Source organism: Helicoverpa zea, chromosome 8 (genome assembly GCF_022581195.2).
Source record: "Helicoverpa zea isolate HzStark_Cry1AcR chromosome 8, ilHelZeax1.1, whole genome shotgun sequence".
NCBI lineage: Eukaryota > Metazoa > Arthropoda > Insecta > Lepidoptera > Noctuidae > Helicoverpa > Helicoverpa zea.
Window position 1 is genome coordinate 60,084 of NC_061459.1, and position 21,998 is coordinate 82,081.

The following is a 21,998-nucleotide window of genomic DNA, read 5'->3' on the forward strand; positions in this document are numbered from 1 at the left end:
TACGAATAAAATAAGCCCAAATACGTGGTAGTTGCAACATACCGTTCGGGAGTTCCCCTGACTCTCTGTAGTCTCCATAATCAAATCAGCTCCAAACCTTCAGTTTACCAGTACCCTCAAAAATACACTCACATGTCTGGTTATGACTCGATGCGTGCCTACAATATTCAAGAGTTGCCCTCGATTTCTCTGGGTTTCCAGATCCTCATCAGATCCTGGTCATCCGGATTGGCACCTTCCTTCTTTATGAAATGTCTTTACCAATAAAAACTAGCATTGCAACCTGTACAATCCTCTGAAACTGCTTGTCTTTTACATTTTTCAAACGATCCTGGACATTCGTCTCCATGGAATTTTAATAAAATATTTATATTCAAAGAAACGTCATACCATTCTCCACGATTTAAAACGACTTTGATTCATGTCCGCCACTTTTTACAAAGCGGGTCAGATATGCCCCATGACCTTTAAGACATAATTAGTTATTTTCAATCAGATTTCTGAATGATGACTATAAAATGTTGTATATAAATAACTTTTACAAGGTACTGGCCTACTATTTTAGTTATATTATAAAATAAAAAATATTAACTATTTTGACTCTCACGAAATTACCATAACTATGATTGTTCTAAACTGAACGGTTGGCGCGAAACTCACTTTTTATCTATACAGCATTTGTACGGAACCCTCGGTGCGCGAGTCCGACTCGCACTTGGCCGGTTTATTATCCTCTAGAGCGGCAAAGTGATTTGAATTTAGAACATCTTGTGCAATACTCCATTTGTGACAATCTTGATAAGACTTTTCAAACAAATACATATTAAACAAATAAAATACTGCTTAAAATAATTATTCAATTAATTAAGTAATTTTTATTATTGTTTTTACATAGATTTTTGACCTCGTTTCATTTTTAAACTGAGTTTTCAAATAAGGGAACTTTAATAGGTACTTCTTTTTAATTTGATACTCATATGTGCGCGCCATTTTGTTTTTTTGCATTTAGTAATTTCCTCGATGAGGTGGGATGAAAAGTTACGTGTTGCACTCGAGTGCAAAGATTTTTCACCTTGTGCTCTTTTGATTCCCTCGCTATCGCTCAGGATTCTAATTATTGAAACACTCGCTACGCTCGTGTTTCAATTTTAGAATCCTTCGCTTGCTCGGTCATCAAAATTGAGCCCGCGGTTAAAAAGCAACTTTGCACTCTTGTATAACAAATAACTATTGTTTTACGCACACTATTATGTATGTTTCTCCCAATATCACCACGCCGCGCCGGGTGGAACCACTTGCCTGCATAGCTTTCCGTTTTGCCGTGTGTACTTCCTTATGTATTCCCCTTATGAACTTCCTTAATATTACTCCTATAATGTAATCCCTTATCTTTTCTTATCTAGAAGATTCCTTATATTCTCCCCTTATGTACTTCCTTATATACTTTATTATATGCTCCCCCTATGTTTCCTTTTGTACTATCCTTATCTACTTCCTTATATACTCCCCTTATGAACTTCTATATGTACTCCCCTAATGTTCTTCCTTACCTATGTTTTTCTGAGATACTTCACTTTGTTATAGGACGTGGGGTAATTTTGATCCATCTTCTTTCCATTCGTGTGCGGCGGCTGAACCATACCTATTGTTCGCGAGCGCTGCGTTCCGTTCTGACTAACCAAATGCACGGAGAAAATTTTGAAACGGATGCCGTTCGGAAAAAGTAAGAAAGTGTGCGCAACTTGTCCGAAAAAAGAGCATTTCGGTTTCCGAATCTAAATTCCTGATCAGGAAACCTAATCTGGAAGACGAATGTGTGCATCCGCCCTTACCTGGGTGACCTACAACGTGAGTATTATTTAATGAAAATGTCAAAGTTGTTTTAGTTAGTCTTTATTGGTCGTGTCAAAATTTACACAACGATTCAATAATTTACTTTTATTTTATAAACCTTTCTTTATAAAAAAAGATACAGATAATCCGTCGACGGCCGCGCGAGCGCCAGCAGGCCGCGCGGAACATCCGCGCGGACGCCGCAGTCGCGCGGCCGCGGCCGGCGGCGAGCACCCGCCACTCTCTTTGTACATATAAAAATAGATCACTTACTTTAAACTAATCTAGGAGGAGAACGCATCGGCTACTCGACTTTTTAAATGCACAGTTTAAAGTATGATATGAAACTACAATTGGAGCACCATTTGATGAACGCGTCCGCGCGTGTCGCATTCCAATATCCTATCTACAGCACTCGCCGGGACGCGCCTCTCCGATATCAGCTCGTCATAAATATATTTTCATAATTTGCTTGTTCCCGGCGTAGCTCGTCACATCATCGAGGAAAAGGAGAGTAACAAAAAGTAACGATATCACTTTCATACAGATATTTACAACATGATCTATCTAATACTTAATTAACATTATTTTATTCTATGTACATAGTACAAGTCTTTTAATACCTCTGCGTAACCTCTGCTCGCACCACTGAGAACAATGAGTGTTTCACAATACGTTACAGATACACTTTGAATGCTTATTATGATACAAATTATGTACGAACGTATTAGTCTCGAGTGTTTTAACTATTCATTCACAACGTCTCTTTAGTTACCTACTTCTTGGACCGACCATCAAATTATAAACTCAATATTATTCGAATTTGAATACATAATACTTCATGTAGCGCATATACAACGAATCATACTATGAACACAGACATACCGGTCGTGGGCTATTAATTTGTTGCTCGATCCATAGGAGTCGACATATTCCGAAGGAACATGAGAATCCAACATGCCAGTATTAATACTACCAAACACAATGTCGGTTAGTTTACGGTGACGCAAAGGTTTTAACAATAAATTCGTTCTAAGTCCAAACATAACGGAGAGCTCGCAGTCCGGTGTTAGAGGCCGCGCGTGCGGCGCGGGTGGGGCGGGCGGGGCGCGTGTGGCGCGTGGGGCGCGTGGGGCGCGCGGGGCGGGCGGGGCGGCGCGGCGGCCGCGCGCCGGCGTCACACGTCGGTGTGGCGCGGCGCGGCGCGCGCCGGCTCGCTCTCCGCGTCCGACTCCTCGATCTCGCACAGGTTGGCCGACAGCTCGCTGCCGGAGCCGTCGTCCTCGTCGCCCAGCAGCGAGTTCCGCTCCTCTGTGAACGACAAACGGCGTCAGGGCGAGTCGGAGGGCGGCGGGCGGGCGGCGCGGCGGCGCGACTCTCACCCAGCATGGTGATGAGGCTGGCGGCGTCGGGCTCGCGCAGCGTGCGGGCGCGCAGCGGCTCGTCGTCGCTGAGGCGCGCGTCGGGCAGCAGGCGCGCGTCGGGCGCGGGCGGCTCGCTGTCGGCGGAGGCGGGGCGGCGCGCGCGGGTGGCGCGGCGGCGCGGCGCGGGCGAGGCGGCGGGCGAGGCGGGCGAGGCGGGCGAGGAGGAGTCGGGGCGCTCGGAGCCCGCCACCTCGCTGATGCCGGGCAGCGCGCCGCCGCCGCCGCACCAGTCGGAGCAGTCCCAGTGGTAGCCGCCCACCAGGTGCGGCTCCACCGGCCCCATGGGGCCCATCGCTCGTCGAGCGCAGCCCGGCGATCGTGCCCTGATGCGACTCTTACATCCTTTCAAATCTGAAAAATAGTATAAAGTATTTAGGTTTGTGTGAAAATATTTATTTCTTTTATTGAATTATTTATTTTTTGAAAATAAATTTACCATTATATATTTTGTTATCGACAAAAGTATGCAGATGCATCTGCTCGGACCAGGGCTTGCGGTCGACGACGTCGATGTTGAGGTTACGGCGGTAGTCGGGCGGGATGCCCTCGAGCTCGTCGCCGGCCGAGCCGTAGCTGCGCAGCGTGTCGACGTTGTTGAGCGGCGGCGGGTCGGCGCAGGAGGCGGGCCGCTCGCGCCGCACGGCCTCCAGGTTGGACAGCTTGGAGGCACGCGGCGCCAGCTTGTCCACGCAGCTGTTGAGCGGCTCGTCGCGCGGCTTGCGGCGGGCGCGGCGCCGCAGCGCCAGCGGCAGCGCGGCCGCCAGCAGCAGCAGCAGCAGCGCCGCCGCCGCCGCGCCCAGCGGCCAGCGCGCCTCGCACGCCCAGCGCCACGCCGCCCGCAGCGCCGCCGCCGGGCCCGCGCCCGCGCCGCCCGCCACCACCGCGTCCGAGTACAGCGGGTTGCCGCAGTTCATACCTGCACGAGAGCCACCCGATTACTCTCGCGCCTCATTTCGCTTAAATATCACTCAATTCTGATGATGTCTTAGCAGATACTCATACGCACATGACGTAAATACTTTTCAAATTATCGCACCTACTATGCAAGTTAACCCGCATGGGATACAAAAGCCTATAAAACATCACATAATGGAGTAGCCGAAACCTCAAACTGTGCAAAAGTAAATATTTAAGTAAGGTTACGACCCCCGTCATTACCAGTCTTGTCCGGCGGGCAGAGACAGCGGAAGGAGCCGGGCTCGTTGACGCACGTGGCGCCGTTCAGGCAGGGCTCGCCCGCGCACTCGTCCACGTCGTACTGGCAGCGCGGGCCGTAGTAGCCGCGGCAGCGACACGACGGGCCCCACTCGCCCTCCTCGCACGCGCCGCCGTGCGCGCACACGCCCTCCCCGCACCAGCGCCCGCGCTCGCAGCGCTCGCCCGCCAGCCCCGCCGCGCAGGCGCAGCGCCAGCCGCGCGCGTCCGCCGCGCACGAGCCGCCGTGCAGGCACGGCTGCGACGCGCACGGGTCGCCGTCCAGCTCGCAGCGCCGCCCCGAGAAGCGCGCGTGGCACGTGCACGCGTAGCCCTCGTCGCCGCCCGCCTCGCCCTCCAGCAGCTCGGCCACGTCGCGGCACGAGCCGCCGTTGAGGCAGGGGTAGGAGGCGCAGGGCGTGGGCGGCGGCAGCGCCTCGCACGCGCTGCCCACGCGCACGCGCACGCGCCGCAGCAGCTGCGCGCGCCCGTCGCTCGACGTGCCGCCCTCCTCCAGCGGCAGCGCCGCGCCGCCCAGCTTCAGCTCCGATATGCAGCCGTGGAAGCCGTACGTCACCTGCCAACGAGAACCAGCGTCACGACCCACTCGCGCCCCGCGTCCGCCGCAGTCGGAGTCGGTGCTGACCTGCTCGGCGGCGAAGGCGTGAGCGTGCCGCTGTAGTGCCGCGCCCACCACGAGGCGGTCGGCGCGCACGTCCAGCACGGCGGCCGGCGGCGGCGTCTGCGCCTGCGCGCTGCGCCGGTCCACGGTGAGGCGCATGCTGGCGCCGCGCCGCTCCAGCCGCGCCTCGTGCCACAGCCCGTCGGCCACGGGCACGGCGGCGCGCACCTGCGCCGGGCCCGAGCCCAGCTCCATGCGGAACTGCAGGTAGCCCTCGGCGACCTCGAGCGCGGCGTAGTCGACGCGGCCCTGCGCCTGCAGCAGCGTGCCGCGCTCGCGCCGCGTGCGGAAGCGCAGCGACAGCGCCAGCTCGTCGTCCAGCAGGCGCGCGCCCTGCACGGCGCCGCGCTCCAGGCGCAGCAGCAGGTAGCCGTCGCCCGCCAGCTGCGCCACGGGCGGCGCGCGGCAGTCGGCGCAGGCGGGCGCGGCGCAGCGCGGGCCGCCGTAGCCGGGCGCGCAGGCGCAGTGCGCGCGCAGGCGGTGCGGCGGCGCCACGAGCGCGAACACCTCGCAGGCGGCGGCGCGCGGCGCGGGCAGCAGCGCCACGCGCTCGGCGCAGGCGCCGTGCTCGCAGGCGGCGCAGGGCGCGCGGCGCAGCTCCTCCACCACGAGGCGCGCGCGCTCCTCCAGGCGCTCGAGGTGCGCGTGCAGGCGGCGGCGCAGCGCGTCGGCCGGCAGGAAGGCGGCGCCGGCGCGCACGGCCACGGCCACGTCCAGGTCCTGCGCCACCTGGCGCCGCGGCCGGCCCGGCCCGAGCTCGTCCGACTCGGCCGACTCGCCGGCCGGCTGCACGCTCACTATGACCACGTCGCCGGGCTCGCAGTCTGTGGCTTCGCCGATTGCTCGAATGAAGCCCTTGCGATGGCTCAGGATGAAATCGCGATCGGTGACCTCTCGAAACCTTACGACGATCGTTTGCGCTAGCATCTCGTCAGAGATGAGTATAACTGAGACCTTGATTATTGCAAAGCCAAGGAACTTGCCGTCGTCGACGGTGACGTTCAACCGGTATTCGCCCACATCCAGGCGCGGAGCAGCTTTCAGTGTGCCGTCGGCCGGATCGATCTCAAACAGGTCTGTGGGAGGATAAGGCGCGCCGTCGATTGGTACGATCGAGTATGAAAGCGTGTCGTAGGCGTCGCGATCGGAAGCGAACACTCGGCCGATGATGCCTCCTGGAAATTCGTCTAAATAAGAGTTAACGACCACTTCCAATGGCGTCACGACCGGTGGGTACTGGGATTCTTCTATCACTCTTATATAGACCCACGCGTCTGAGTATAACGGCGGCGTGCCATTGTCGAATACGCGTATTTGCAACACGTATCGGTCCTTGATACGATGATTGAACCGAGTCGCCGATCGCAGGTAACCGTCCTGTTCCAAGCGAAAAGCGCCCATTTCGTTGCCAGATTGGAAGTCAAACGTGTAAGGTGCCCCATTCGGCGGAGCGTCGGCGTCTTCTACGACAAACTTCAAGATAGTATGTCCGAGCGGGCGATCCTCTTGCACGACCGCGGTGTAGTTGGACTGCGCGAACAGCGGCGGGTTGTCGTTGGCGTCCAGCACTTCGATGTTGACGCTGACGCTGGCCTCCAGCGCGGGCAGGCCGTGGTCGCGCGCGCGGACCGTCAGCACGTGCGCCGGCGCCGCCTCGCGGTCCAGCGGCGCCGCCACCGACAGGTAGCCCGTGTCGGCGTCCAGCGCGAAGCGGCCGTCGCGGTCGCCGCGCGCCACCGAGTACGTGACGCGGCCATTGGCGCCCGAGTCGGCGTCGTCGGCCACCAGCTGCAGCACGCGCGTGCCGGGCGCCGCGTCCTCGCGCACGCGCGCCGAGTAGGCGACCTGCGCGAACTGCGGCGCGTTGTCGTTGCCGTCGCCCACGGTGATGTTGAGCGTGGCCAGGTCGCTGAGCGGCGGCGTGCCCCCGTCCACGGCCTGCACGGTCAGCAGGTACTGCTGGCGGCGCTCGTAGTCCAGCGGCCGCGCCACGCTCACGACGCCCGAGGCGCGGTCCACGGCGAAGTCGTCGCGGTCGTCGCCGCCCACCAGTGAGTAGTAGACGTCGGCGTTGACGCCGGCGTCGCGCGAGGTGGCGCGCACGCGCAGCACCTGCGTGCCGGGCGCGTCCAGCTCGGGCACGGCGGCGCGGTACTGGTGGAACTCGAACTCGGGCGGGTTGTCGTTGACGTCGGCGACGGTGAGGCGCAGCGTGGCGGTGGCGGAGCGCGGCGGGGTGCCGGCGTCGGTGGCGCGGACCAGCAGGCGGTGTTCGGCCTGCGTCTCGCGGTCCAGCGGCGCGCGCAGGGTGACGATGCCGCTGTCGGCCGCCAGCTCGAACGCGCCGCTCGGCTCCTCCACGAACGAGTACCGCACGAGCCGGTTCTCGCCGAGGTCGGGGTCTGTCGCGTGTACCTGCCGGAACGAGTATCGACATGAGCAAACCTATCCAAGACTCTATAAACACGACATAGCTTCTAACACCGACTTCTATTCTAAAGTTCATTTAAAAAACCGGCCAAGAGCACGTCGGGCCACGCTCACTGCAGGATTCCGCACTTTCCAGAGAATGGCCCATATTTATCCCGCCCATATTATTAACTATATACTAGCTTCTGCCAGCGACTTCGTCCGCATTAGATTCGGACTTTGTAGAAAGAGAGGAAGAAATAATAAACACCAGCCCATCAAATTATTTAAATCTATGCATACCTACTACTACTTCACCTAGAAAGAAATAAAATGTAAACTATTAATAATTGATAATTTGAGCGAATATTTGAACAATACCAAAATAACTAATACTTACATATTTTATAAAATAACGACAAAAAATATAAAAATAATATTTAAAGACTTTAAGTCATCAAATCAATATTGTCAATAAGGTCGAACACTCTGAACGTCTATTCGCATCAACAGCCGAATGTATGCAGATCGCGCAGTCGCCGCTTCGCGAGCCGCATCGAGCGCGACGATGTTACACAAAAATAATCCTTATAGCATGATTCACGCGCAATGGCTTATTATGGTATTTCATGTATAACTTTGGTATTTCTTTACCGATTCATATGATTATTTTTTTATTGAATAGGTAATAATGTTAACATTTTTAAATTAGGGATAAGTGAGAGTGTTATGAACGCAAGCGTAGACAAATATAATCAGAAAGCTCCGAACTGCTAAGCTATCGAGACTTACATCTGTTATTGTGAGTCAACCATAAAAGATATGCTGTCGTGAGATATTTTTTACATAATTTTAAGGAGAACATTTCCCTTCACTGCTCTGCTCCTATTAGTCGCAGCGTGATGAAAAGTATCTTATAACCTGCCCAGGAGTATGAAGAATAATTCTGTGGTGTTAAGGCAAAAGGGGATGAGTCAAAAAACACAACTTTTCACCAGGGGCTAATCAAAAAAACGCGTGTTTGTTTTGTAATAAAAATGCAGTTTAATCAAAAGTGTATAGAAATAATTAACACAACTCTGTTTTAATATTCATTTATTAATTTAGTCGTCTTTTATATGTACCCAAAAAGTATTTTTATTTCTTAATTATTAAAATAACTGACATATCTCCTTTTTCCATAACACGGTACAAATTAAAAAAAAAATCCTAGAACGACTCGTCTCTTTATTTGCTATTATTATTTACGTATATACCTTTTTTTTTGGCAGGGGGGAAATCCTCATGGACTTCCCTCCACCTGGGGTGGGTGGAGGGGGTGTGCCGAACTCTTACCGGCTAAAAACCCACCCAGTATTGCCTTCAATTACCTATTGTCGAGGGCACGGGTATCGCCAAAGCATTCTTCCGCACCCCCGATAGGTATTGGCCCCCCAGATGTTCAAAGGCGGGCCTCGTCATCCGCTGTGGCCGTCACCCAGCGGCCACAGCAAGCTCCACTAAAAGAGGCGCTCGCAACACAACGCCACCGTTTCGAGGCCTGTTTCTGATCGGACGACAGACGCCCCTAGTCTGTCGACCGCAGGCCGCGCCCTATGGTGACCGGAAATCAGTCAGCCTGCGACGTCCTCCACGTCTGCTGCGGGCGGGGAGAAAGGAAGCAGCTTCTCTCTCCCTTTCCGCCGCCTCCTTTAAAACCATCACATCCACCAAAAGGAGGCGACGGCGTTCCATCCATCTTCGCTGCCGACCATGCAGGACACGACAGCCGGCAGCGAAAGACTTCCCGCAGCGTCTACTGTTGCCGCTAGGTCACGGCGCTGCGTTGCCCCAGATGCCACAGTGGTGGCATTCGGGCGTGGGCTCCCGACCGATGCGACACAGGAACTTTCCGAAACACCCATGTCCGGTAAGGACCTGTGTCAGCCGGAAGCTGAAGGCGCCGTGGCATCCCTCCAGCCACTCCTTCAGTATGGGCCTTACCGCCGCGAGAGCGGCGTGCCCTGCCGTGGGTCGCGCAAGTCGCTGCTCCCATTCCGCAATGAGGTCTTGGCCGAGCTCTGCCCTGCGCACCTCAACTTGCTGAGGCACGAGGCGCTCGGCCCGCCCCACCGCTTCCTCGCGCCATATATAGAGTGACGCGAGGGCTGTCGGTCTCGAAGTCCCGGGATCCGGCTAGGAGGCATGCAGCTTCGAAGGAGATCGTGCGGTATCCTCTTATAACCCTGATGGCCATCGCTCGCTGTGGTCTTCGCAGCACTGCAAGTTTGCGGGCCGTCAGGGTGTTCGCCCATACTGGCGCGGCGTAAAGCGCCATCGCCCGCACGACCCCCATATAGAGCCTCCGGCAGGAGGTATTGGGTCACCTGAGGTTGGGCAATAAGCGTGAGAGCGCGCTGTAGATGCGACCATCAACCGAGGAGCGAGCCGCTGGAAGTGTGGCCCGAAGTCCCAACGACTTTCGAGAACGAGTCCCAGGTATTTCATTGTCGGCTCCACAGCGATGGTAACCCCTCCCACCACGATACTGGACCCCGGAGGTGGCTTCTTCCTTGGCCCATGGAAGCAAAGGGCCTCGGATTTGTGCAAGGCCACTTCGAGGCCAAGACCTACCCATGACCTGCGCGACACTGGCTGTGGCCCAAATGGCCGCCTGCCGGTACGCCTACCCATGTGCTGTGACTAGCGTGTCGTCAGCGTAGCATATCACGCTGACGCCGTGGAGAAGCTCACCGCGCAGGACCCAATCGTAGCCAAGGTTCCACAGGAGAGGGCCGAGAACCGACCCCTGAGGAAGAGATGTTCTGACGACTCCATCCTTCTCGACCCGGGTACACGACAGCTCTTTCGGATAAATAGGCCCCGATTATGCGACGGAGGTACCCTGGCACTCCATGATAACGGAGCGCCTCCTTTATGATATTCCAGGGCAGGGTGTTGAACGCGTTAGCGATGTCATGTGACACCGCCAAAACCACCTCGCCCCGGTCAACTGCTTCCTCCGCCAGGACCGCCAGGACCCTCACACGCATGCGTGGAGGAAGCAGTATAGCGTCAACTGTTGAACGCCCTTTACGGAAACCATACTGGTTGTCCTCCAGATCCGAATCAGCTCATAATTTTAAGGTTTTAAATCCATCATACTTACGTTAAATCGAACTTGTTAATCCTATTCATTTCTGTAGGTTTCAACACTCAAATTACCCACGTAAACCATAATTTTAGGATTTTTTGCACCGTTGCACTAGTAAAAAGACGTCAACTTCGCGCGCGAAATGCAACTAACGCGGAACGACGAATATGAATTTAGGCACAAGTCGACTTATCTCATTATACCTAATTTTATAAGTAAAGGATCACGTATGCAATAAGAAGATAACTAGACAAAACTCTTTTTTACTTTTTAGGTTTTGCTATTTATGACTAGACTCGTATTTTTTATTTGAGATTCACGAAATAAAATACATTATATTGACTTATCTCCTTTTTACCATGATAGTTCGTAAAATGTTGTACCCAACTGTGTAATTAACTCATTTTTCACAATTTCTGACTTATCCCCTTTTGCCTTAACACCACAGAATTGTAGATACCAAGTTTCGTTAAAATCCGTCAAGTAGTTTTTGTTTCTATAACGAACATGCAGACAGACAGACAGACAGACAAAAATGTTACTGATTGCATTTTTGGCATCAGTATCGATCACTAATCACCCCCTGATAGTTTTTTTGGAAATATATTCAATGTACAGAATTGACTTCTCTACAGATTTATTATAAGTTTAGATGAAAAAATTTTAACAGCTGAAGTAACCCAATGTACTGAGACATCTTACTTACATAACTAAAAAGATGGGTTATGTATGTTGGGATTTCAATCGGTAGCAATTTTGGATTGTTGGAACCCATTTCAATATAGTTTTTTTAATTTATCAGATGGTTCAAAAGTTAGAGGGGGCGAGGGGGAGACCATTATTTCCAACTATCAGAGCGATTGTTTCCGAAAAAAATAATATTATGATAAAAATATTAACCCCTATTCCTTTTTAAATATCTATTCAACGATATACAAGCTGTTGATTTGCATCCGTGCTATATTCAAGGACGTAATTATGCTAATGATTCTCGACCCGCTTTTTTTTCGGAATTCCGTCAATGTCATCAAGCCGTATTAAACTTGGCGCGTATGTTACTGGCCTTAAAACCGTGCTGCGCTCTCACACAAAGCATACGATCATTCATAAATTTCATTCATAAAATTGGATTACTTCTGAAATACTACGACATTACAATGACAAAAAAAGCAGTGCATATTAGCTATTTCCCGTCTACTGTAATTCCAATCGATTTATTTACGAATTTTATGTCCTCCTCCTGAAATATGGCCTAAATGCAAATCAACACCTTGTATAACCACACAGGGTTAGAATGAAGTAAAAAAAAGGGCCAAGAGCGTGTCGGGCCACGCTCTCTGTAGGGTTCCGTAGATTCCCGAGTATAGCTCATACCTATCCCGAGTCCCGACCCATTAACTCGGAAAAATCAACAATTCGAAGTAACCCAATGTCAACATCTCGGTAAATTAGGTTACTACTTTTAAAAACTAAGTAGATGGGTTATATCGGGCGTGTCGTTCACAATCACATTAAATGAAATGTGTTAATATACTGGTTAATATATGTCGATAAACACAAAGAAAAATAAACAAATACATTTTCAAACAAAGTAAATAGAATAAAAATATGCGAAAATTAGAATATCATTAAGTATATGATGTGATTGTGAACGACGCACTCTGTTTATGTTGGGTTTTCGGTGGTAATATCATTAAGTATATGATGTGATTGTGAACGACGCACTCTGTTTATGTTGGGTTTTCGGTGGTAATATCATTAAGTATATGATGTGATTGTGAACGACGCACTCTGTTTATGTTGGGTTTTCGGTGGTAATATCATTAAGTATATGATGTGATTGTGAACGACGCACTCTGTTTATGTTGGGTTTTCGGTGGTAATATCATTAAGTATATGATGTGATTGTGAACGACGCACTCTGTTTATGTTGGGTTTTCGGTGGTAATATCATTAAGTATATGATGTGATTGTGAACGACGCACTCTGTTTATGTTGGGTTTTCGGTGGTAATATCATTAAGTATATGATGTGATTGTGAACGACGCACTCTGTTTATGTTGGGTTTTCGGTGGTAATATCATTAAGTATATGATGTGATTGTGAACGACGCACTCTGTTTATGTTGGGTTTTCGGTGGTAATATCATTAAGTATATGATGTGATTGTGAACGACGCACTCTGTTTATGTTGGGTTTTCGGTGGTAATTTTGGATTGCGTGAACCGATTTTAATATATATATTTTTTATTTGAAAGAAGATACGTTAAAGATTATAAATATGTAAAGAAAGTAAAAAAAAATTGCAAATACGGTTGAACAACAAACTGAGTTCAGAAATTATTTTGCTGAATTTTTCTAAAACTGTTAAATCAATCGAGTTCAAAATAATTTTCCTAGAAAGTTTATATAAAGTTCTGCAATTTATATTTTTAAAACTTATGGTTCAAAATTTAGAGGAGGGGGGCGGACATTTGGAACCATAAAGTAAACGGTTATTTCCGAAAATATTAATATCATCAAAAACTTAGTAAACCTCTATTCATTTTTATATACCTATACTCAACGACAGGGTTGGATTGAAAAAAAATCACGCCCTTTACGTGCTTTACTTTACGCCCTTGCCCTAATAAAACATTTTTTTTTTCACTTTTAGGGTTCCGTACCTCGAAAGGAAAAAACGGAACCCTTATAGGATCACTTTGTTGTCCGTCTGTCTGTCTGTCTGTCTGTCAAGACCCTTTATCTTAAGAACGCGTGAACGTATCAAACTGAAATTCACATGAAATACTCGGGTCTATTGTCCCTTTAAGCTGTGAAAATATCAAACTTCTAAGCCAAGCCAATCAAAAGATACAACCGATTATGTCGATATTTTCAACAAATTTTCGACACTCGCAAAGGAATCAAAACCTACAGGGTACTTCCCGTAAACTCAGAATCTTGAAATTTGGCATGAAGCATTGTCATATAATGCAAATATAGGAAAAATTGCGAAAATCACATTTTTTTTTTTTGTTATATAATATAATAAAAATATTTTAATACAATGAAACTTACTACCTTATTTCTCACGAACGAATAAAGGTACCAAATTGAAATTTATACCAAATACCTAGGTCTATTGTCCCTTTAACCAATGAAAAAATCTAACTTCTAAGTTAACGCGATCAAAAGATACAGCAGTTTTACCGACACCTTAGACGAATTTCCGTCACACGCTAGGGAATCAAAACCTACAAGGTACTTCCCGTGAACTCAGAATCTTGAAATTCGGCACGAAGCAACGTTATATAGTACAGATAAAGGAAAAATTACGAAAATGATAAATTTGAAGTTACATAAAATATTAAAATAATATTATTTTTGCTTACATGACATAAAATATTTTTTTAATAATTATAAACTTACTACTTACCCTTTTTCACATGAACGCGTAGAGATATTAAAGTTTTGATAAAAAGTGAAATTCATATCAAACACTTCTTAAATATAATGACCTCTAAACTGTGAAAAATTTTAAATAATTCAAAGGTCATTGGGCACCTTAGTATGGAAACCATACCCACGGCGGATACGAACGAAATATAGCACAGTATAATGATAAAGGCTCTGATTTACTATGGCATTAGTCGCATCAATGTGAACCATGGGAATCTAGAGAAAATCAGGTGTAAACATCAAATATTTTCCTCATTTCAATGGGGAATTTAAACGACCACGTTTGACGGATTTGAGAAATCATTTCTTTGTAGTGAAAGAGTATACTCGCCGTTTATTTCCATTGTCATCAGGTCAGGATCTGATGATGGAAATCCTGAGAAATCGAGGGCAACTATCAGAAATTGTAGGCATGCATAGGATTAAAACTTGATTCTCAGATGTATGTCTGGTGATACTATCAAACAGTGAAGGTTTAGAGCTTATCTGATGATGGAGACGTGAGAAAGTCGAGAGAACTCGGTATGTTTTAGTTACGTCATGTTTGGGCTTATATTATTCGTATTGACGAGAACTTTTGAACACAAAAGTTAAAAATAAAAACTTTTTACAAAAAAAAAACAACTTCTAAAACAACAAGAAAACTGTTTATATGCATCGGTCTAGATCTCGGTGGTTAAATAAATATAGATGCATCCTCTAGACACCGACTTCTAGACCGATGCACCTAACATCTTTTTAATTTCTTTCTTGCTTTTGTTTTCTTGTTGCTTTTTTATATGTTTGAAGTTGGATTTGTTTGTAAAATGCTACAAAATAAAGCCGACTTTATAAAACAAAGAAAGGGACAGAATACTTTTGTCAAGGCTCTAGAAACGTAAAGCCAGCAGCCCCGAATCCTACTCTCTAGAAGTCGTTGTTACAATTCGACAGCTACAAGTCGTCAGGCGGTTTCGAAAAAAACCTGAAACTGGGGCTCTTTAGGTGATTAATCCCTCAAAAATAAAAGATCCCATTCCTGCAATGGCTGCTTTAACCCAAGTTAGTAGTGAATTCTCATCACCTAAAATAAAATAAGCTCCAACACAAGGTTACGTTATAAATTGTAAAGGAGTTCCCATAACTATATCTGATCTTAGCTGTCGATCCCACAATGGCAGTCAAACCTATCTATGTGGAAAGTCTTCGCCAACACGAATAAAATAAGCCCAAACACGTGGTAGTTGCAACATACCGTTCGGGAGTTCCCTTGACTCTCTGTAGTCTCCATAATCAAATCAGCTCCAAACCTTCACTGTTTACCAGTACCCTCAAAAATACACTCACATGTCTGGTTATGACTCGATGCGTGCCTACAATATTCAAGAGTTGCCCTCGATTTCTCAGGGTTTCCAGATCCTCATCAGATCCTGGTCATCCGGATTGGCACCTTCCTTCTTTATGAAATGTCTTTAACAATAAGAACTAGCATTGCAACCTGTACAATCCTCTGAAACTGCTTGTCTTTTATATTTTTCAAACGATCCTGGACATTCGTCTCCATGGAATTTTAATAAAATATTTATATTCAAAGAAACGTCATACCATTCTCCACGATTTAAAACTACTTTGATTCATGTTCGCCACTTTTTACAAAGCGGGTCAGATATACCCCATGACCTTTAAGACATAATTAGTTATTTTCAATCAAATTTCTGAATGATGACTAAGTATAAAATGTTGTATATAAATAACTTTAATAAAATAACTTTTACAAGGTGGCCTTCTATTTTAGTTATATTATAAAATAAAAAATATTAACTATTTTGACTCTCACGAAATTACCATAACTAAGATTGTTCTAAACTTAACGGTTGGCGCGAAACTCACTTTTTATCTATACAGGATTTGTACGGAACCCTCGCTGCGCGAGTCCGACTCGCACTTGGCCGGTTTTATTTATTTTTGTTTTCTGTTGGCGTGATTGATATACCCATTGGTACCAAATTTCAGCTCGGTAGTGCTAACGGTCACTGAAATTAAGCGAGGACGGACGGACTGACGGACAGAACGTGGTGAAACTATAAGGGTTAGTTTACTACGGAACCCTGAAACCTTGTCGCAGTAATTAATATACGTATTGGTACGAAAGAGCTCTCTAGTGCAAAACACGATTGACTCCAAAATTAATGACCATAAAGTAGACTGATGTTTTATTTAATCAATAAAATAATTAAGAAATGAACGCTATCGAGTTCATAAGGAATGGTGATCTGAAGTTCAGTAAGCGATTCGCTACTCGCGGTACCTTGGCGACGAGCGTGCCGAGGTCGGCGTCCTCGGGCAGCGTGACGCTGTAGAGCGGCGCGGAGAAGGCGGGCGCGTTGTCGTTGACGTCGGCGAGCGCCACGCGCAGCTCGGAGCTGCACTCCCAGTCGGCGCGCTCGCGGTCCTGCGCGTGTGCTCGCAGGCGGTACGCGGCGCGCCGCTCGCGGTCCAGCGCCGCCGCCACGCGCACCTCGCCCGAGTCGCGCGCGATGCTGAAGTGCTGCGCGGCGTCGCCCGACAGGTAGTAGCGCAGGCCGGCGGCGCCCGGCGCGTCGGCGTCGCCCGTCTCCAGGCGCATCACCAGCGTGCCGTTGGCCGCGTCCTCCGGCAGCCGCGCCCAGTAGCGGTGCCGCAGGCAGTACGGCGGGTTGTCTGCGCAGTCCACACTCCACTCGCTTACGATTTATCTCAATAAAATGATATAAATAATTCATGAAATCGCACATTTTTATTCTAGTACTTTGTGCGAATTAGTAAGTAGTAAGTTGGTTATACCATATTTATTACTTTGGCTAACTTGGACCAGCTATTATGAATAAAATATGTAGGGAAGTGGAATATATAAGTGGTGGAATATATACAAAAAAAATATTATACGAAATAGAAACTTTAATTAAGAAACAATCAGTCTTAGTTCTCTTATATTCTAATCAAAAATAACTCAAAAATTTAGATGTTATGATTACCCCACGACCCCATTTTATACCACTTTCCCCTATACAACTAAAGTGAATAATTTATCACATTGTCTAGTCTATTTGGGTATTGTATGTCACCGGAAAATAACAAGACTCGTAAGTTGATCAATTTTCTAGGTAGGACAAGTAAAATCATCCACGAATGGGCCAATCGTTACCCAGTGTAATTTGACGGTACACTATTATCCGTCACTTATTATACTTTTCTCTGATTGGTCGACAGCATTCATTACAAGCATTTGGCAAGTGAAAGCACGTGAGTCTTTTGACCAATCATCGTAGGTACACCTCGCCTTTGTCGGATCATTTAACGGCAAGATGCCGTAAATTAATCAACTTACATATTTATCACTTACAAATTAATCAGCAACATAAGTTAAATAGTACATATCAAATGCCGTTTAATGATCGAGGAAAATCTGTGAGGTACAATAGAGAAGACGGATGTAGGAATTGTGAGCACAAACAGGAAGTGGTATGACGAATAAGGAGGCGAAAATGTATTTAATGCAATGATGTCATGTATAAAATTGTTCTGACTGTTTTAAGACAAATAGACATTTTTTTATTCTCATGCAAAAATGCAAAAGAACGATTAATAAATGCTTTATTTTGTCGATAGATAGGTAAGGAGCGATGCGATCTAGCAGCGAGCGCGAGCCACTCACCGTTAACGTCGAGCACGTCGATGTGCAGGTCGGTCTGCGCGGTGAACTTGCCGTCGCTGGCGGCCAGCACGAGGTCGTAGCTTGGCGTCAGCTCGCGGTCGAGCGGGCGCGCCACCAGCAGCTCGCCCGACGCGCGCAGCTGGAAGCGCGCGCGCGGGTCGCCGCCCGCCACGAAGAAGCTGAGCGGCGCCGCCTGCGCGTCCGCGTCGCGCACCTCCAGCCGCGCCACCACCGTGCCCGGCGCCGCGTCCTCGCGCACGGCGGCCGGCGCGGGCGCGCGCAGCTCGGGCGGGCAGTCGTTGTAGTCCAGCAGGCGCAGCACCAGCGTGCCGCGCGCCACGCGCCGCGGGCTGCCCGCGTCGCTGGCCAGCAGCGCCACGCGGTGCTCGGCGCGCGCCTCGCGGTCCAGCGGCGCCAGCGTGCTCACCCAGCCCGTGTACGGGTCCACGGCGAACAGCGCGCTGGCCGCCTCCGCGCCCTCGCCGTCCGGCGCCAGCGAGTAGCGCACCTCGCCGTTGCTGCCGGCGTCCGGGTCGTCCGCCATCACTGCAAGTGCGGAGGGTGAGCGCGGGTGCGGCGAGGCGGGGGAGAGGCAGGCGGGCGGTACTCACGCTGCACGAGGCTAGAGTGCGGCGGCGTGTTCTCGGCCACGTGCACGACGTAGGGCTGCGAGTGGAAGGAGGGCGCGTGCTCGTTGACGTCGAGCACGTGCAGGCACGTGGTCACCATGGTCGCCGGCGCCGGGCTACCCTCTCCTTCTGCTATAATGCCTATAAAGACCACACTCTTCGATTAAACGTCTTCGTACATAATTTTTCAACAGTTAGTTAAACAGGACTGTGTTCTTGTTTTCAGGTAAGTACGTCAGTACCACGGCCGAAGAAAAGATGAGCGATGGGTAAGGTTTCACCTGCAATCCGGGGAAACTTTATCCCGCACCCGGATAAAACGTAGCCCATGTTCAGCACAAGTAGGTGCTGTAGCTTCCTGACTTCCAAAAAAATTTAAAAAACGGTTCAATAATTCCGGACCCAATTCGATTCAAACAAACAAAGTTATAGTACAGATAAAATAAACCTTCAAAACCACGACGGTGGCCACAAAACATATTTCCCGTTTATTATATTAGTATAGAAGTATATCTATAATAATACGTGAAAGGCCGATTTCGGCCACGGCGGCTGTTCTCATATAAGGAGATCAGCCAACTGCGCAGGACATATTATGCACAAGCATTTGCGCAGACACAAGTGCACTCATTATTCTTCACTCTCATAGCGCGATGATGGGACGGTAATCCGACACGACTGGAGAGGTCGGCGCAGTGATATTAACGTGCTTACCGATACACGGGTATACGGGTTTACCTGATGATCGAGATATACATATGAGATACACAAAAAAATTACCAATGATATGTTCAGATGCAGACTCCCGGTCTAGCTGTCCAGCGAGCACGAGTCGGCCGGCGTCGTCGATGGCGAACAGGTCGCGCGGCCACAGCGCGGGCGCCAGCCGCCAGCGCGGCGCCGCGCCGCCCGCCTCCGCGCGCAGCTCGGCGATGAGCGTGCCGGGCGCCGCGTCCTCGCGCAGGAACAGGTCGGCGGGCGGCGGCGCCACGCGCGGCGCCTCGTCGCCGGCGCCCAGCACGAACACGGTGACGGGCGCCTCGGCCGCCAGCCCGCCCGCGTCGCGCGCGCGCACCCACACCTGCAGGCTGCGCGACGCGAACTCGGCCGCGTCGCGCGCGAAGGCCAGCGCGCCCGAGTGCGGGTCCACGGCGAACAGGCCGGCCGCGGCGCCGCGCTCGCCCTCGTACACGGAGTAGCGCAGGCGCGCGTTGTCGCCCGCGTCGGCGTCGGCGGCCGCCAGCGTGAGGAAGGGCAGGCCGGGCGCGCGGTCGGCGCGGGCGGCGGCGCGGTACTCGCGCAGCGGGAAGGCGGGCGCGTTGTCGTTGAGGTCGGCCACGCGCACGCGCACCACGGTGTGGCGCAGCAGGCCGCCGCCGTCGCTGGCGGTGACGGGCACCTCCCACTCGGCGCGGCGCTCGCGGTCCAGCGGCACGCGGCTGGTGAGCGCGCCGCTGCTGGCGTCGATGGCGAACGTCTCGCGCAGCCGCGCCGACGGGATGGAGTACGTCACCGTGCCGTACTCGCCCGCGTCGTCGTCGTACGCCTTCACCTGCAATAAATGCTCGACCGTGTCATACTTGTAGCACATTTTTTTTAAATTAATGTTTACATTGGGGAGAAAGGGTAACACTAATGGTATGTCTGCTCCTTTCTCCTGACTTTTCTCCCAGTATGGACAGTAGTTACCACGGGACTCTTGTGAAAAAGCAAGAAAACGGTTAATTGACAATATTTTTTATTAAGTATCGGAATTGAAAGATAAACATTAACTGTCTTACCACAAAAACTTTTAAACGTCAGTTTATGCCTTGTCTAAAAAAATGTCAAATTATGACGTTGACATACGGTTCATTTTGCAGCCAAAATTTTATTAGACAAGTGTAAAACAGGGGTTAAAGTTTTTGTAGTAAGGCCATAAAAGGCCTCTTTTATAAATAATTCCCCACTTATATCCAAAAGTTGCGAAAGCAATATGTAAAGAGATGAGTACCGTGGTGAGCAGCAGCGGCGGCGGCTGGTTCTCGAGCGCGCGCGCCTCGTGCACGACGTGCGGGAAGCGCGGCGCGGCGCGGTTGGCGGGCGCCAGCGACAGCTTGACGCGCGCGAAAGCCGCGTGCGCGCCGTCCGACACCGACACGTTGAGCGAGCGCAGCCCCGCCGCCGCCGCCGCCGCCCACGCGCGCGGGCTCGCCAGCCACAGCACGCCCGTGCGCGCCTGCACGCCGAACGCGCGCTGCGCCGCGCCCTCCAGCGCGAAGTGCAGCCGCTCCGCGTCCCGCGCGTCCGGGTCCCACGCCGCCGCGCGCGCCAGCAGCGTGCCGCGCGCCGCCTCGCCCGACACCAGCGCCGGCACCACGCCGCGCTCCATGCGCGGCGGGCTGTCGTTCACGTCCTCCACTGCAACACAACGCGCGTCACGCGGCGTCCCACGGCCTCGGCGACCGCGCGGCGCCGCACTCACCCGTCACGAACAGGTGCGCCGTGGTCAGCAGCGCCGGCCGCCCGCCGTCCGTGGCCGTCACCAGCAGGTGATACTGCGCGCGAGTCTCTCGGTCGAGCGGAGCGGCCACCCGCACCGCGCCCGTGTCGGCGTCGATGGCGAAGGCGCCCTCGGCGGCCGAACCCATTTCGGAAAGCGAATACGTCACTCGGCCGTTGTCACCTAAAAAAATAAAAATATTCGGTTCGATGCGACAGGAGATAAGAGTCGGGCGGCACTCGGAGGGGTGGCGGACATACCGGTGTCGTTGTCGGCGGCGCTGAGCGCGAGCACGAGCGTGCCGGGCGGCGCGGCCTCGGACACGGCGGCGCGGTACAGGTCCTGCGGGAAGGCGGGCGCGCAGTCGTTGGCGTCGAGCACGGTGATGGTGAGCGCGGCGTCGGCGTAGGCGCCCGTCACGCCGTCCGTGGCGCGCAGCACGAGGCGGTGCTCGCGCGCGGCCTCGTAGTCCAGCGCCGCGCGCGCCACCAGCACACCTGCACACGCAGCTCTCCGCTACACTCGCATGTTTCGTGTTACAGCGTAGACTTCGACAATCACTATATATAACGCCGGTGAAGCGATAGCGTTATATACCAAAAAAAGCAAGCCAGACAACAGTTAACAATATTTTTTCATGCTCCAAGATGACAAAAGCACCAAACTTTCGCGGTCCATCGACAAGCTCTGAACATTTGTTGCTAAACCTTCGAAACGACTGGGTACCTGGGATGTCCATTATGATGAAAAATACAAATAATGTGAACATGAAAACAAAATTCATTTTTGCAACGTTATACTTAGTTGTACGTTGTTTCTGATATTTATTTTATTCGTGAACGCGTGACACAGGGCAGGTAGGTTCATGTGAGTTTTCATGACCCAATAAGAATGGGATTTGACGTAAAAATAAATCAAGAAGCGTGGACGCATGCGAGCAGTGAACGCAGGTCGCGTGGAGGGGTGAGCGGGCGAGGCGGGAGGGTGGGGGGAGGGCATGCCGCTGATACTCACATGGACTATTGCCTCTGTCGGGTGCTGCGGATAAAATGAACATGTTAGTAACCCGCCAGTACTCCACCACCTGCCGCGACAACAC

The 21,998-nt window shown here is 50.8% G+C and overlaps 1 protein-coding gene across 1 annotated transcript in view; it reads right to left on the reverse strand.

The window, feature by feature from the left end:
• Positions 1 to 1,877: 1,877 nt before the first annotated feature.
• The window catches only part of LOC124632838 (fat-like cadherin-related tumor suppressor homolog), a 67,561-nt gene continuing 47,440 nt past the window's right edge, over positions 1,878 to 21,998 (reverse strand). Inside the window, exons 17-29 of the mRNA XM_047167824.1 lie at positions 21,914 to 21,937; positions 21,160 to 21,396; positions 20,882 to 21,082; positions 20,411 to 20,817; positions 19,198 to 19,969; positions 18,400 to 18,558; positions 17,789 to 18,334; positions 16,403 to 16,794; positions 5,098 to 7,548; positions 4,416 to 5,028; positions 3,694 to 4,173; positions 3,216 to 3,608; positions 1,878 to 3,144 (exon numbers count right to left, since the gene is read on the reverse strand). Of these exons, the coding sequence (XP_047023780.1) occupies positions 3,011 to 3,144; positions 3,216 to 3,608; positions 3,694 to 4,173; positions 4,416 to 5,028; positions 5,098 to 7,548; positions 16,403 to 16,794; positions 17,789 to 18,334; positions 18,400 to 18,558; positions 19,198 to 19,969; positions 20,411 to 20,817; positions 20,882 to 21,082; positions 21,160 to 21,396; positions 21,914 to 21,937 (6,809 nt within the window). The 3' untranslated portion in view covers positions 1,878 to 3,010. The remainder of the gene's footprint in view (positions 3,145 to 3,215; positions 3,609 to 3,693; positions 4,174 to 4,415; positions 5,029 to 5,097; positions 7,549 to 16,402; positions 16,795 to 17,788; positions 18,335 to 18,399; positions 18,559 to 19,197; positions 19,970 to 20,410; positions 20,818 to 20,881; positions 21,083 to 21,159; positions 21,397 to 21,913; positions 21,938 to 21,998) is intronic.